Consider the following 17,526-nt stretch of genomic DNA (forward strand, 5'->3'; position numbering starts at 1 on the left):
GCCAGTAACTAGCATTACAGTGACATCACGCAGCATTACGTAAACAGCAATCAGCAAATTCAGATATGGCTATAAAGCTTTAAAGATACATAATCATGTTTCTTTTAAACAAAAGCATAAAACATCAACAGGGTACAGCCCAATGTGAAACAACAATAAAAATCCAGTGCATTGGATATTCTCAAGTATGGTTCATATCAAAAGAAATAAGGCCAGAATCTTGCTGAACAACAGCTTCCTTTCTTAAAATGTGTCCCAAAGAAATTAAGGTTCCAATTTACTCTCCTGATTTATATATCCTTATGAAATTCTTTCACATTACATGTACAGGAACAGAGAGACCTGGGGGTATATGTGCACAAATCTTTGAAGGTGGCAGGACAAGTTGAGAAAGCAGTTAAAAAAGCCTATGGGATCCTGGGCTTTATAAATAGAGGCATAGAGTACAAAAGCAAGGAAGTTATGTTGAACCTTTATAAAACACTGGTTCGGCCACAACTGGAGTATTGGGTCCAATTCTGGGTACCGCAGTTTAGGAAGAATGTGAAGACTTTAGAGAGAGTGCAGAGGAGATTTACTAGAATGGTTCCAGGGATGAAGGACTTTAGTTACGTGGCTAGACTGGAGAAGCTGGGGTTGTTCTCCATAGAGCAGAGACGGTTAAGAGGAGATTTGATAGAAGTGTTCAAAATCATGAAGGATTTAGATGGAGTAAATAAAGAGAAACTATTCCCATTGGTGGAAGGGTCGAGAACCAGAGGTCACATATTTAAGGTGATTGACAAAAGAACCAAAGGCGACATGAGGAAAAACCTTTTTATGCAATACGTAGTTATGATCTGGAACGCGCTGCCTGAAAGGGTGGTGGAAGCAGATTCAATCGTGGCTTCCAAAAAGGAATTGGACAAATACTTGAAGGGGATAAATTTGCAAGGCTACGGGGAAATGGGACTAACTGGATTGCTCTTACAAAGAGCCGGCATGGGCTCGATTGGCTGAATGGCCTCCTTCAGTGCTGTAACCGTAATATGATTCTCCATTCAATTTGTCTCTTTCCCAGCTATTGACCAAAATGATCATCTGTGATTTCTGGGCCCTAAGCTCTGGAGGCCTGGAATTTCTGCAGGGGTTCTCCAGTGGGAGATCAGTGGAACCTCTCCCCAGAGAAATAGTGTAAACGACTAAAATTGGCTGTTTACGCTGTTTCTCCAGAGTTTCTGCCAAAGTTACAGTGGGAGATCAGGAGAACCGTGTAGAAATTCAGGGCCAGAGAATTATCTTTTTTGTGGTTCAACAAGCTCCGAGACTATCTGAAATAAACAACCTTTCCAAATTATTACAGTATCGACCAGCACAATAAATAGAAAATGCAGAAATAATGTGGAAACGGCAGAAAGGGAAAGCAAAAGTGTGCAATTGAATCTACAAAAGGATTGTCTATATCCGATCCTGTTGAAATTTTGGAAAATACCACCAGAGGTTTCTACACATAGATAAATACCTCGAAATTCTAGCCCGTTTATGACACAGAATAGACGCAATCTGGGCAGGACGGGACTTTGGGGCAGAACCCATTGTTGCCGCATTTCTGCCCCTTAGAGAAATCCCAACCAGGGGATTGGCACTTTTTCCAACCGGCTCTCCTCTGTCATAATCTCACTTTTGGAAGTGGCTCTGGCGGGATGCCAGTCTCCACCGGAATAGTGCTGCCCAGCATACGGCCAACAGTAAGTATACCTGCATGAAGTAGACATATTTGCTGTACAATGGGCATGTAAATGGCACATGAATTTCATGGGCGTGTAAATGACAAATTAATTTCAATATAGTTAAGTGTGTGATGATGCATTTTGGTAGGAGGAATAAAGAGGCCATCTACTCCTTGGAAAACAAGAATCTAAATGGGGTAGAGGTGCAAAGGGGTATGGGGTACAGATTCACAAATCATTAAAAGTAGCAAGGCAGGTTAACAAAGCCATAAAAATGCAAACAAAGCACAGGGGTTCAGTTCTAGAGGGATAGAATTCAAAACCAATAAGTTATGCTAAATTTATATAGAACCTTGGTTAGACCACACTTAAGAATACTGTGCACAGTTCTTGACTCCATATTACAAAAAGGATATAGAAGCACTGGAGAAAGTGCAAAAAAGATTTACAAGGATGATACCAGAACTGAGAGGATACAACTATCAGGAAAGACTGAATAGACTGAGACTCTTTTCTCTAGAAAAGAGAATGCTGAGGGGTGACCGAATAGAGGTCTTTAAAATTATGATGGAGTTTGACAGGGTAGAATTAGAGAAAATGTTGCCACTTATGGGGGAGTCCAAAACTAGGGGCCATAAAGATAAGATAGTCACTAATAAATCCAATAAGGAATTCAGGAGAAACTTCTTTTACTCAGAGTGGTGAAAATGTGGAACAGGCTACCACATGGAAACTCTTTCCTCAGGCAAGTGGGTCGGTATCCAGAGATCATAGATTTAAATAATTGGCAAAAGGACTGGAGGGGAATTGAGGAGAAATGTTTTCACACAGAGGGTTGTTAAAATCTAAGAACATAAGAAATAGGAGCAGGTGTCGGCCATACGTCCCCTCGAGCCTGCTCCGCCATTCAATATCATGGCTGATCTTCGACCTCAACTCCACTTTCCCGCCCTATCTCCATATCCCTTGAATCCCGTAGTGTCCAAAAATCTATCGATCTCAGTTTTGAATATACTCAACGACTGAGCATTCACAGCCCTCTGGGGAGAGAATTCCAAATCTGGAACGTACTACCCGAAAGGGTGGTGGAAACAGATTCCATAGGAACTTTCAAAAGGCAATTGGGCATGTACTTGGAGAGGACTAATTTGCAGGGTTATGGGGAAAAAGCTTGTGTGGGACTAAATTGGACAGCATTTACAAAGAGCTGGCACAGGCTCGACGGGCCGAATTGCCTCTTCCTGTGCTATAAGATTCTATCATTCTCGGGTGGGGGGGGGGGGTGATCAAATCCTTGGTTGGAAAAGTGGATTTTAAGGAGTGAGTTAAAGGAGTAGAGGAAGGAGCAGAGGCAGAGGGGTTTAGGGAGTGAATTCCAGAGCATGTGGCCTGGGCAGCCGAAGAAATGACCACCCTTGGTGAGGTGAAGTGGGGAGGGATACATGAGAGGCCAAAGTTAAAGGAATGCAGAGTTCAGAGGCAAGGCCATGAAGGCCATGAAGGGATTCAAACATGAGGATAAGAATTTTAAATGAGGCATTGGGGAGCTAATGTAGGTCAGCGAGAATAGGAGTGAAAGCGAGTGAGATTACTACAGGATAGGATACAGGCAAAAACGTTTTGGATGAGCTAAAGTTTACAGAGGATGCAGGATGGGAGACTGGTCAGGAGAACATTGGAATAGTTGAGTTGGTGATGACAACAGCAAGAATGAGGGTTTTAGTGGCAGATGGGATGACGATATTCCAGATGTGGAAGTACGAACATACAAAATTGACAGGCAGGCAATGACCAGTTGGTCTATCAAGCCTTCCCCACACCATGATGGGAGAGCATTTTCATGTGTACACCTCCACAAACAATCCTTCTTGTTTTTACCTTATTTTTAGAAATGCCAAATTTAGTCTTATTGAATTTTGTCTTCATCAGGGATCACCAACATTATCGCTATGATCAACTGATTATATTTGATACTGAACCGAATTATCAACTGAATCATCACTTCCACCAAATCAATATAATTATTCAAATGAAATACAATTATATTGTGATCTGTTGCAAACTTAACATGGACGGGATACCTGGGATTCATTAGTGAAGAAGGATCCAGATAGCAACTGATAGCATATAAAACATTTGGAAATTTGGTTGATTGGGCTTTTTGTTTTCCATTTTGACAGATGCTGACGGTATGAACCTGAATGACCCTAAGTTGTGTTACATTCTGGATGGAATTCTCTTTGTGTATGGGATTATAATCACTGCTCTCTACCTTAAATTAAGGGTAAGTCACTTACCATTATATATTACTGTTGAGCTTCAAAGGAACCATAAATTAAATATTTGTTATAAATAGAGGGAGATAGTGTTACAATGCATGGGTTTCCAGGTTACTCCATAGCATTAATGTACTTCTGCCAAATGTACAGACAATATACTGGATTTAACTGTATGGGGAGCAAATCAGTCAACTTCATTCCAGTGATTCATGTGCAGTATGCTTGGAGTTTTAGGGGGACACCACAATCTAGATGTAGATGTATTGATGTGCTGCAGCATTGAGTGGTAGGGCACAGCACCCATGATTTCCCACACAAGAAGTTTCCAAATTTGGCCAAATACCAAGTGTAGACTAGGAAATTACCCAGGAAGGGAGGTTCTCAAGTTTTTCTGGTAATGTTAGTTTGTTAATCTAACTTTACACAGTCACAACAAAAACATTTAAAATGGAATAGTAACAAACTCCCCCAACTCCTCCCAGTTGTTGCATAGATATGCACACAATGTGAATGTGGCCCTCGACAGATAAGGCATTATGTTTTAATGAGATATATTTTTCTGTTTTTCTTCTTTATTGCAGCATGATTTATTAGAGCTGGATATTTTTATCTTTAGCATGAGGCATTCGTGGCCATTGCTAGCACAGAAAGAACATTTATGCTGCGGTTTCAGTGCTTCACCTCTTTCCCAAACATTAAATTAAAAAATCCACACAGATTGAAATTACAATTGTTTAAAAACAAATAGTGGGAAGATTGTCCATTCACCTTTGGGAACACTTTATTCCCTTCCGGAGCAGATCATAAAAATCTGACAAGATAGCATACTGAGGACTCCACAATCATTCAATGACAATTAGCACATTGATTTTACCATACACAAGGAAAATACTTATTTCTTGCCACAGTGTAACTACCACCCTACTGCAGAACAGAAATAGCATTGTCAATAAAAAGAATATTTAGTCCTTAGCTCCATATGGTTTTTCATGCTTGCAAGTCCTATTATGGTATTTATTTAATATTACCATTCACAAATAAATAATTGATGTTTGGAGATTTTTCTAATTTCACGTTATGTTTTTGTTGAAAAGTGTCTTCTGTACACAAGACATCGTTAACACAGGATATTTTGTGAATGTATGCACGCCTTTTTGTAAATTTCCCAATTATTTTATTTCTATCTTTTCAGCACTCCATGAGCCACACATGAACTGGGCAAACAGGTGACCTGCTCTCTTGCCTCTTAAGCTGGCTGTAATGAGTAGCAGGAAAGTGGTCTGATGACAACTTTCCTTCAGATCCCCTCCCTTCCCACCTTGAGGAAAAGTGCATGTGTAGCATCTTTCCAAGTGAGCATAACCAAGATTGATAACTATTGGTAACCCAATAGTGTGGGAGACTGTGGGTGTCTTGATATAGGTTTCTCATTACATAAAGGACAAATTGCAAAATCTTGCACTTTGTTTATAATTTCTTGAAGTATGAGAATCCTGTTGGTTATTCCAATGAGTTAAATCAGTAATATATTTATACCAGGCAATGAAATAAATTTTTGCAAAATGTCTTTTTTCATTTTGTTTTTAAAGCTGACCAAGGCAAAAAGTAAACCTGATGATATTCCTGCAAACCAACCGAATATAGATGACCAATATCAAGTAAGTAACTGTTTACATTTTCTTTAACTGATTACTTTTTAACTGTTGCTGCGTTATCCAATATATGAGATGACATATCACTGGATCCCTTGTCCCTGTGACGTACAGTGAAAATCTTGTTTGCCACCACTACTGAAGGTACTGAAGCCTGAGTGTACTGAGGTGTACACTGTACACTGAGGTGGATGAGTGTTCAGTTGCTTGCCACCCACAAATCATTCACCTTATCTGCAAATGGTACTCACTCTTTTGGAGATGGGTCTAAAAGAAAGTAGGACTAATGCCTGTTCAGACCATCATTTGCAATATTTCATGCCAAAAATTAATTGGAGGATGGGTAACACAAAAGTTGACAAATACAAATCCATCCTTCTTTGAGGAAGCCAGAAATAGTTCCATATTTTTCAATGTTCTCCCTCTCCTCACCAATAAAAATCTCTTCACAAATCCCCATCCCAGTATTGCACTAATCTCTGAAATGACAGAAGTGTTTTGGCAACACAGTAATAGCAGAGTGAAACTGTCCTTTTTCACTCTGGTCCTTTTTTTATCCTAGGCGCCTTAGGGGAAGGGAAAATTCATACCAGAGATTCTTAAAAAACTTTACTTAGAATACAGGCATTTGTATAATTTAACAATTCTAAGTTATTAAAGACTGAAATGTTTTGGAAATCATAGGTGGTGTAAGAGCTTTAGACTTCATGTGAAGGAATAGTTCAATGTTGACACTTCAAAAAAAATTTGAATTTTAGTTAGTTTATTTGGAGAAGTACAAAAATATTCTCTATATTTCTCGAATTATTCAATGTGCTTAGCATTCAAATTTTACAGAAAATATAATTCTGTATGACTGAAAGCATTAGAACTTGCTGAGGGGCTTCATGATAGTTGAAACTATGTTTATTGTTTCGGGGGCTTGTCGGCCAGGATCTCCACTTGATGCAGTCAACGGGAGGCTGAATCAATGATCGTGGTCAGGCTTCATTAGCAAAGAATCAGTGAGCTGCCAGTGCTAATTGCACTCCTTATTGGCAGCTCACCGATTGGAAGGGCAGGAAATCCAGCGGGGCAGCTGATAAGCTGGTGGCAGCTTCAGGAGATAAATATCGGAAGTCTTTAAGGTTCAAAATACACAGCCCACTGAGCGCCAGACTTGCTTCCAGCTTTCCCTTACTCCAGCTAAGAATCCCTTTAAATACTGCTGAAAATGGCCACCTCCCAACCTATGCCACCGATGGTTTGTGGTTGGGTTGAGGAACTAGCGATAGCAACGAGTGTAGAGACGAAATTGACGGCTGGGTCTTGACAGCATCATTTGACCTGTGTTTCTAGTGGGAGCTTTGACCACCTAAATCGAGGTGCACCCAAAAATCGGACCGGCCGCGTAGCCAGCGGTAAGTTGGCGGGTTAATCCTCCATATGATATTGGTCCCCCTACCTCCCCTTTTTTAGGCATGAATTGCCCTCCATATTGCAGTGTTCTCAGTTGTAGCACCGGGGATATAAATCACTCTACGTGTAGAAAAAATTTTTTTTAAGCTGTCATTATGGGCTCTATTTTCGCACCCCCGAGCGGTGCGTTCATGGCAGGGGGGCTGCGAAAATTGGGGATTCCCGGGGTGGATCCGGAGCCCGGCCCCAACCCGCCCACTTCCAGGTTCTCCAGTGACGAGCTGACATGAGAGCGCAGCCCCCGCGTGTGGTACTCCCGCCGGCTGATGCCACTTGAAGTAATTAACCAGGTACTTCAGGTCGTTTACAGACCTGATATTTTAGGAGGGGTGAGATTTTCAGATCAACTGGGACTGTTCCCCGTACTGGGGGAAACACTGCCAGTTGAAATGGACCTGTTGCAGCCATCAGCCTGTGGCAGCTGCAAAGGTCCATTTGACAGCTGGTGGGGGGGAGACCCTCACTCATTGCAGGAGGCCACTCTGTCACTTTGGACAAAGTTTGGCCTCCACCACCCTCCTCCAAACAATAAAATTCACCAACTTGCACACTTACCCCGGTATCCAGACACATTTACCTACCTTGCGGACCCCCTCAGATGTACATCTTCCGGATGGGGGCCACCGTAGCTGCAGTCATGACCTCCTCGGAGGACGAACAGCATCACCAGCCTCGCCGGCCACGCCGTCCACCTCTGACACGTGGAACTTCACAACACAATGCTGTGACACATCCACCTGCACAGCAGGAGGGAGGGCAACGGCAGAGAGAGATGCGTCGCAGAAGGCACTACCCTCGCCACAGGGTCCACAGACCGAGGCTCAGCTTCCTGGACCTCTCTGAGCAGCAGTGCACACGGAGGCTCAGAGTCACTCGACATGTAGTCGTGGACATATGCAGCCTCCTTCATGCCAAGCTGCTCCCGGCTGGCCCGAGCACCATCTTCTTACCTGTCGCTGTCAAACTCACCACTGCCCTCAACAACCGGGGACATCGCCAACGTCTCTCAGTCGTCTGCACAAGAGCCCTGCAAGTACACCTACACCCACTCTGCAGTGACACAATGGGTGGCATCAGTTGTGGGTCTTCATAGTGATCCTCAGGAAAGGGCATTATTGTACAAACCAGACAAGATTCGCAAAGACGTGGCAGTAGTGGTGCCAATATAATATGTAATGTGAGTTGATCAGAAATTAAATATAAGTAAAAACCATGACAAACCCTCAAACACCCTTGTGCATCCCCTTCATGCTCACGACACGTTTGCCTTACGCTTCCTACTGCACATATGTGATGCATGCCCTGTGGCTGCAGCACAGGTAGAGGCAGGTTGATTGAGGCTGACCGTGAAAGAGATGCATGAGAGGGTGAGTATGAGACAGAGCCATGAGATTGTATGCGGATTGGGTTGAGTGGTAGTGATGGGATGAGTACTGGCGAGGTGAGTAAGTGCAGGTAAGATGAGGATGAGCTCAGAGTGGGTGTGAGGAGTGACATGATAGAGTAGTGTTGGCTGTGCAGAAGGAGATGTGGGGTGGGGGCGGTGATGTGGCAGACGGAGTGTAGGGGAATGAGTAAGTGTACTCACTTCGGCTGACCTACTGAGGTCATTGAAGCGCCTCCTGCACTGTATGCAGGTGCGCGATATGTTGGTGGTGCAGGTGACCTCCTCTGCCACCTAACCAGGCCTTCTTGGTGGCAGAGGCAGGCCACTTCCTCCCGCCCGCCGGTGGGAAGATCTCTGTCATCCCCCTCCTCCTCACCCCATCCAGTAGGGCCTGGAGTGAGGCATCATTAAACCTGGGAGCAGCCTACCCCTGGGCTGCTCCATGCTGTAATTTTTCTTATTTCCTGCAGCATCAGTCAGTGGAGGACTGCCCCTTTAAATAGGGCTCCTCCAGCTGACAGCCTATGCTGCGCATGCGCAGTCCGCCCGCTGCGCAGCTTTCCAGCGCGAAACCCGGAAGCAAAGGTAAGTGCCTTCAATCAAGCTGCAATTGCGTGCGGAGCACCCCGATTTCACTGGGCGCGTTACCCACGCGCCCAGTCGCCCCCCCACCCCCGCTGCCAACCTGCCGCCCTCCTAATATCGGGCCCTATAAATCTTTTCCATTTAGTAAGAGGCATGTTCCAATAAGAATGTCTGGATTCCTAACATTAAAAGTTGTTTTCCTAATCTTACCAGTAACAGTCTGCAGCTGAGGTAGTTCTATTAAATCTGACAAGTCACAGAATAAAAACATTTGCAGCAATCGAGACTGCAACAGCAATTATGTTTATGTTGCAGTTCTAGACCGCAAAAGTAATTGTAATTATGTTGCAGTTCAGGATTCAAGACACATGGTTTGCATTCTTTGGATTAGAAAGCACAAGACATGTGCAATGTTAAATAAGGAAATAATATCCTCAATTCCGGATTGGTTATTGATTACTGTATTAAAACTTTTTTTTTCAATTTAGTTTTTGAACTTTATGCTCAGCAAGGTTAAAGATGTCGTGCTGGGGAATGGAACATTTTCTCTACACAGTGTATGTAGGCGTATTAAGCATTCTCAGGTTATGTGCAATCATAGACTTTTACAGCTCAGAAAGAGGCTATTCAGTCCATCATGTCTAGATCCATCCAAAACAAATCCCTGTTCTTGCATAGAATCATAGAAAATTTACAGCACAGAAGGAGGCCATTCGGCCCATCGTGTCCGCGCCAGCCAAAAATGAGCCACCCAGTCTAATCCCACTCTCCAGCACTTGGTCCGTAACCTTGTAAGTCATGGCACTTCAGGTGCACATCCACGTACTTTTTAAATGAGTTGAGGGTTTCTGCCTCAGGAGGGTATCTTCTTCAAATATTTATCTAATTTTCCCTTAAAACATGTAATAGTCTCTGCCTCAACCCACTCTCTATGGCAAAGCATTCCATGCTCCAACAACCCTCTGTGTAAAGAAATTTCTCCTTGTCTCTTTTCATGCTAATTTTAAATTGATGGCCTCTCATCAACCAAAGGAAATAGTCTTTCCCTATTCACCTTATCAAAACCCTTCATAATTTTAAAAACCTCTATTAAATCACCACCGCTCCAACAATATGTTTTGACTCCAAACTCAGGGGAGCATCCCCTACCTGTGTGACAGCTGTTTCCTACATGAGCCATTCTGAATGATACTGGCAGTTTGATGCTAATTAGTGTTGAACTACAGGCAGTTTTATGATCTGGACTTGAGGCTGACCAAACTAATTTCACTTTTTGTTGGTTGGCTGAGTGTTTGATGCAGAAATCAATTATAACACTTAACAGTTTCCAAACCAAATTGCTGACAAATCCACATGAGTAATTTCCATTTGCCTGATGTGCACACGCTCTCCTATTGGTACGCACCTCGTTCATACAAGCCCAGTAAATTTAGACACAGATTGGCATGAGCTAAGGTTTAGAGATCCCTAACATTGTACAGGAGTACTACTGGAGTTTAACTAGCTTAGAACACACAGTTTACCTGCACACAGCATAGCAAGCTTCATGTTGTTTGTCCAGTTATTACCACCCTACCCATTATTGGCTTTGGCTTACAAGTTATCCAGAGCCAGGTATGGTAGTATTGATGGCACAGGCTGGCTGGTCAATCAACAAATCCTTGGAGTACTGTGGTCAGGTGTGGCTCAGATACCAGATTACCCAGTCCCCCACAGTGAATTGGCTCATTTCCAATCTTCCATCGCTAGCTCTCTCAAGTGGCATGCTAAGCAGCACAACTCACCATAAATTGTACACATGGATTGTGACCATCCTCCTAACCACAACATGGGCACAAACTATTCCCCATCCATTGGTGCTTTAAATGGTGGTTCCAACAGTTGAAAATGAGGAACTTGAGTAGTAACTGCACTGTCTCTCTGCAACCCAATCATCGTAGGCACCAGACCTTGAATATATGAGCATTTGCCTTCACACCAGGCTCCAGGTAAAACCGTTTAGCAGGTGTTATCTCAGTCCTCAATGTTCTGTACTTGCATACTGATAAATGAACAGTAGAGGGCCCCCTAATGGGAGCAAGCATTTTGTAGAAATTGAACTCCAGGGTCTCCTCTTATATTGAATGCTACATCCAGAGAGAATGTTCCAGAGAGTCTGAAATAAAAGTAGCCACTACATTACCATAACAAGTAACATAACAATTAGTAACAAGGATAACAGGCAATATATTGTTACGAAGATCGAATATTGGACATCTTTTTTACTTAGGCAGTGCTCTACCTCACCACCACCTCTCTCGACCCCTCCACTGTCTCTCATTTGTCACACTGCTTGTCTGACATCCAATACTGGATGAGTAAAAACTTCCTCCAACTAAATATGAGGAAGAACGAAGCCATTGTCTTTGGTCCCCTCCACAAGCTTGGTTCCCTAGCCACCGACTCCATTCCTCTCCCTGGCCTCGGTCGGAGGCTGAACCAGACCGTTCGCAACCTTGACGTCCTAACTGACCCGGAGATGAGCTTCCAACTGCATATCTGCTCCACCACCATGACCACCCACTCCCACCTCCGTAACATCGCCCGTTTCCGCCCCTGCCTCAGCTCATCTGCTGCGGAAACTCTCATCCATGCCTTTGTTACCTCTAGACTTGACTATTCCAATGCTCTCCTGGCCGGCCTCCCATCTTCTACCCTCCATAAACTTGAGCTCATCCAAAACTCTGCTACCCGTATCCTAACTTGCACCAAGTCCTGTTCACCCATCACTCTTGTGCTCGCTGACCTACATTGGCTCCTGATCCGGGAACACTTCAATTTTAAAATTCTCTTCCTTGTTTTCAAATCCCTTCATGGCCTCGCCCCTCCCCATCTCTGTAACCTCTTCCAGCCCTACAACCCTCCGTAATCTCTGCGATTCTGGCCTTTTGTGCATCCCCGATTTTAATCGCTTCACTAATGGCAGCCGTGTCTTCAGCTGCTTAGGCCCTAAGCTCTGGAATTCCCCCTCCAAACCTCTCTGCCTCTCTCTCCTCCTTTAAGATGCTCCTTAAAATCTTCCTCTTTGACCAAGCTTTTAGTCACCTGTCCTAATATCTCCTTAGGGTCTCGGTGTCACATTTTGTTTGATAACGCTCCTGTAAAGCGCCTTATGCCGTTTTACTACGTTAAAGGCACTAGATAAATGCAAGTTGTTGTTATTGATCAAACTTCACTGTTTTATATCATGTCAGCATTAGTTGGAAAAATCGAAGAGTATCTTATTGGGTCTAGCTGGAGTATGTAGAAAGATAATTTTTATTTTGAGGCAATTGGAACAACAGATGCTGAAAGGAGAGTTTTGCTTACTATTTGCGGACCTGCGACATAGACATTGATTAAGAATCTGAACACTCCTGCCCAACCTAAAGACAAAAACATAGGAGGAGTTAGTCCAAATGTCCAAAGAACCTCTGAATCTGAAGCCACTCATTATTGCGGAATGGTTCAAGTTTAACTGGAGGAAGCAAAGGGATGATGAAAATGCTTCTCAGTTTATGGCAGAACTGAGGAGACTGTCTGAATCACGTAACTTTGGTGGGTTTCCCGACAATGCAATATGTGGCTTGAAGAAAACGTTGATACAGAGGTAACTGTTGGTAGAAGACATACACGTCTGCTACAGCTCTCGAAACAGCACTTGGATGGAGATTGCTGCCAGGGATGCTAGCGAGTTACACGCCACAGAGTCCAACAGCTCCAGAGTTGCTCAACCATGTTGGAAGTGTGGTAAAAGTCATCACCATCATCCCAACCAATGTTTTTTTTTAAAAAGTCAAATCCATAACTGAATGGAATCTGGCCACTTAACTAAGTATTGCCGGTAGCCAGTAGGTACTGCTAGATTGGAAGTAGGGAGAAGAAATGAAAGCCCCAAATTATATTGTAGCACTGTGAGGATTCAACAGAAGGAAAGACAAAAATCCAGTGTCCATTACATAGATTCTGATGAGGAACATGAGGATAAAACCATATCACATGGTGATACAGATGAAGAATAAAGTGTTTTCCTGTATATTCGATAACCAGAAAGGGAAGACGAGAAATTGTGATCTCTGTCTGGATAGAAGGTATAAAATGCTGCAGTAACTATTATGTCATCAAAACTATATGAAGAAAAGTTTCAGAAACTTGCCTACTAAAAAAAAAGTTTTGCTGATACCCATTGCCAGTCCTTGGAAAATAAAAGTCCAAGTAAAATATGAAAATTGGACAAAACAAGGGTCTGTGATTGTAGTTAAGGGCAAAAGTCCCTCATTGATGGGTCAAGACTGGCTTCATAGCCTGAAGTTATACTGGGCCAGTATTAAGATGATCACCACTCCAAGACTTGTGGACGTATTCATTTTCTAATCAAGAAAATCAACCACAACGACTGGGTGTGCCTGATCATGCTTGTAATAAATCCCGACAGTGGTATACAAATTTGTGGTGACTATCGTATAGGTGTGAACCCTAGTTTACATGTTTAATGAATATCCCCAGCCCAGGGCTGAAGTTATTCACTGGAGGGAAGTAATGTACTCGTTCTGATATTTTAAACCTGACTTGGAAAGATTAGTGCTGAGAAGAAAACGTTGTAAGTCTGGATCGTCAACTTCAAAGCAGTATTGCATGGAAGAATATTATGCCTTGATTTCCATGAGAATGCGTAAAAATGAGTGTTGGTGTTATTGAACAGGAGATTGGAACTGATATTTTTAGCTTTAGTGGATGGTATGCTGCAGAAGGGACATTAGGATAAATTACGAGAACTACACTGATCTATTGTCTTTGACATACCAAATGGTAACACTGAGTGTGACCTACCACCAATGCCTATTCTACCTAAGTAGCTGTTACAAATCCTCAGAAAGCATTAAATGTTTTGCCTATTCCCATGTGTAATGAACCAACCACCTCCTAGAATGTTGTTCATGCTCCTGATTCTGGTGTGAACTCTCCAGGACAGTGTCTGAAGAAAGTTGTGAAACCTAACGGTTTTGGAATCAAACTTGAGGAATTACTATATACTGCTCTCCTGTTGTTATTCCCAACTTACCCATTATTAAACCTACTCGAGATATCCTCAAAGGTCAACAAAACCTCCAAATCGTTTGGACGTAGGTAGTTCTGACCTGCTGTCCAATTCAGTGTGGGAGTGGGCTGATTTTCCAGCTACGCCGCCAAATTTGCACCATTTCAGGCACAAGTCTAAAATTGTCCCTAAAGGTCTCTCTACCAGCCATCTTAAAGCTTCTGTGATTGAGAGTGCCAATTTGTGTCAAGTTAAAGGCATTTTTACTACAAGTGTTTGCACCCACAAGGAACTGGGACTGCTGAAATTCTTTCACATCCTTTACAGCCAGCAGAGGAATTACACTTTCACACCATCAGCGGAGCTGAATCCAAATCCAGCCACAGAAGTGAAAGGACAGTGTGCTAACCCACTGTGGCACCCAATTCTCTCACAGGCTATTTTAACTGAATTTATTACAGTTTTTTTCTCACTGCATCTTAATTTATTTTAATCCCTGTATGTAATTGTTTATGATACATTATAGTTATATTAGGAAAAAGAGGATGGTCAGGAGCAGTGTTGGCCCCTTAAAAACCGAAAGTGGGGATATTGTCATTGACAATGGTGAAATGGCGGACATGTTGAATAATTACTTTGCGTCAGTATTTACAGTAGAAAAAGAGGATAGCATGCCAAGAAAACTAATATTGAATCGGGGATAGGGACTCGATAAAAAGCAACAGTAATGAAGAAGATAATAGCACTAAAGAGTGACAAATCCCCAGGACCAGATGGTTTCCATCCCAGGGTTTTAAAGGAAGTAGGTGAGCAGATTGCAGATGCCCTAACTATAATCTTTCAAAGTTCTCTAGATTCAGGAACTGTCCCTCTGGATTGGAAAATTGCACATGTCACTCCGCTTTTTAAGAAAGGAGAGGGAAACTGGGGAATTGTAGACCAGTTAGCCTAACATCTGTTGTGGGGAAATTGCTGGAGTCTATAATTAAGGATAGGGTGACTGAACACCTCGAGAATTTTCAGTTAATCAGGGAGAGCCAGCATGGATTTGTGAAAGGTAGGTTGTGCCTGACAAATCTGATTGAATTTTTTGAAGAGGTGACTAAAGTAGTGGACAGGGGAATGTCAATGGATGTTATTTATATGGACTTCCAGAAGGCATTTGATAAGGTCCCACATAAGAGACTGTTAGCTAAGATAGAAGCCCATGGAATCGAGGGAAAAGTACAGACTTGGTTAGGAAGTTGGCTGAGCGAAAGGCGACAGAGATTAGGGATAATGGGTAAGTATTCACATTGGCAGGATGTGACTCGTGGAGTCCCACAGGGATCTGTCTTGGGGCTTCAATTATTCACAATATTTATTAACAACTTAGATGAAGGCATAGAAAGTCTCATATCTAAGTTTGCCGATGACACAAAGATTGGTGGCATTGTAAGCAGTGTAGATGAAAACATAAAATTACAGAGCGATATTGACAGATTAGGTGAATGGGCAAAACTGTGGCAAATGGAATTCAATGTAGACAAATGTGAGGTCATCCACTTTGGATCAAAAAAGGATAGAACAGGGTACTTTCTAAATGGTAAAAAGTTAAAAACAGTGGATGTCCAAAGGGACCTAGGGGTTCAGGTACATAGATCATTGAAGTGTCATGAACAGGTGCAGAAAATAATCAATAAGGCTAATGGAATGCTGGCCTTTATATCTAGAGGATTGGAGTACAAGGGGGCAGAAGTTATGCTGCAGCTATACAAAACCCTGGTTAGACCGCACCTGGAGTACTGTGAGCAGTTCTGGGCACCACACCTTCGGAAGGACATACTGGCCTTGGAGGGAGTGAAGCATAGGTTTACTAGAATGATACCCGGACTTCAAGGATTAAGTTATGAGGAGAGATTACACAAATTGGGGTTGTATTCTCTAGAGTTTAGAAGGTTAAGGGGTGATCTGATCGAAGTTTATAAGATATTAAGGGGAACGGATATGGTGGATAGAGAGAAACTATTTCCGCTGGTTGGGGATTCTAGGAGTAGGGGGCAGAGTCTAAAAATTAGAGCCAGACCTTTCAGGAGTGAGATTAGAAAACATTTCTACACACAAAGGGTGGTAGAAGTTTGGAACTCTCTTCCGCAAACGGCAATTGATACTAGCTCAATTGCTAAATTTAAATGTGAAATAGATAGCTTTTTGGCAACCAAAGGTATTCTGGGATATGGGCTGAAGGCAGGTATATGGAGCTAGATCACAGATCAGCCATGATCTTATCAAATGGCGGAGCAGGCACGAGGGGCTGAATGGCCTACTCCTGTTCCTATACATACCACATTATGTAATTATGTCATAGCAAAATTCACACTCTGTATTTCCTTCCTGCAGGTAAATGCAGAGTTAAATCATTTTGATACGTAGCCGAAAAATTCCGAGAACAAAAACATTATTCTAGAACAAAATACAGAATTGAACAGCAATTTAATAAAGCACACCGGGGGAAGAATTGCTCTGGTCGCTGTGTGTAGCTACGTCATAAATATATTCAAAATGCAATGTCAATACATGTAACGAGCAGAGTACATATTTACCCATTGGATTCTCCCCTGACTAGGGTGATGGGAGTATCGTGTTCTTATAACTGCTCTTCTAACAGCTGGCGCCAATGCTCCTTCAGTTCAATATTTATTAACATGCTTTGGTCGGATTGCTGGTAAAATGCAGAGATGAAGCACGAGCCAAACTCATTTTCATATTACAAACAGTGTGACTTTACTGCAAGCATCGGTTATGTGATTGTCAGAAAATATTCTAGTTATCTTTCTCAATGGAAGCACAAATCTCCAAGCAATTTAAAAGCAGAAATTCTGCATATACAAAAAAACCCTTCCATGTTTATACAAACCGGAGCAAGGCAAAGTCTGCTTTTTGGAAATCTGCTTGCTGAAGGCCACTAACTTCAGAGTATATTAATTCTGTCTATCTATGATTGGAATTTTGCCACCCAGAAGAGAGCCTGTACACACATGTTTACAGCCATGTGCGGGAATCCTATCTTGGTCATTAAATTTAGGAGTTGTGAAAGCACGGGTTGGAGTGTACACGCTCACTTAATCAATTCCAGGTAAGTTTAAAAAAAATAAGAGATCCAAACAATCTGCTGAAAACTTTTTAAACCAGTTTGACACCACGTCGGATGAGACTGCCTCTTCCAGGGGGCCCTCATTCTTCCCTTACTTTGCAGTAAAACATACCCTTAGATGAATTTGACTTTCTCACCTGAGTTACTTAAGTCTCTATATAAAATAAAATCAACGGAGTAACATGACACTGAGCATTTTTAGACGATGAACATAGTTGATCTGAACCCATGAGATAATAGATTTTGTTACATTTGGGATGGTTTATT

The 17,526-nt window shown here is 42.4% G+C and overlaps 2 protein-coding genes across 4 annotated transcripts in view; one reads left to right on the forward strand and one right to left on the reverse strand.

The window, feature by feature from the left end:
* The window catches only part of fstl1b (follistatin-like 1b), a 587,712-nt gene that overhangs the window by 310,750 nt on the left and 259,436 nt on the right, over positions 1-17,526 (reverse strand). The window lies entirely within an intron of this gene.
* Positions 1-17,526, forward strand: part of cd247 (CD247 molecule) — a 113,409-nt gene that overhangs the window by 86,347 nt on the left and 9,536 nt on the right. For all 3 annotated transcript variants that reach the window (XM_067993024.1, XM_067993025.1, XM_067993026.1), the window contains exons 2-3: positions 3,890-3,993; positions 5,578-5,646. In XM_067993024.1, coding sequence (XP_067849125.1) covers positions 3,890-3,993; positions 5,578-5,646 — 173 coding nt within the window. The remainder of the gene's footprint in view (positions 1-3,889; positions 3,994-5,577; positions 5,647-17,526) is intronic.

The sequence above is a fragment of the Heptranchias perlo genome, chromosome 11 (genome assembly GCF_035084215.1).
Source record: "Heptranchias perlo isolate sHepPer1 chromosome 11, sHepPer1.hap1, whole genome shotgun sequence".
Lineage (NCBI taxonomy): Eukaryota > Metazoa > Chordata > Chondrichthyes > Hexanchiformes > Hexanchidae > Heptranchias > Heptranchias perlo.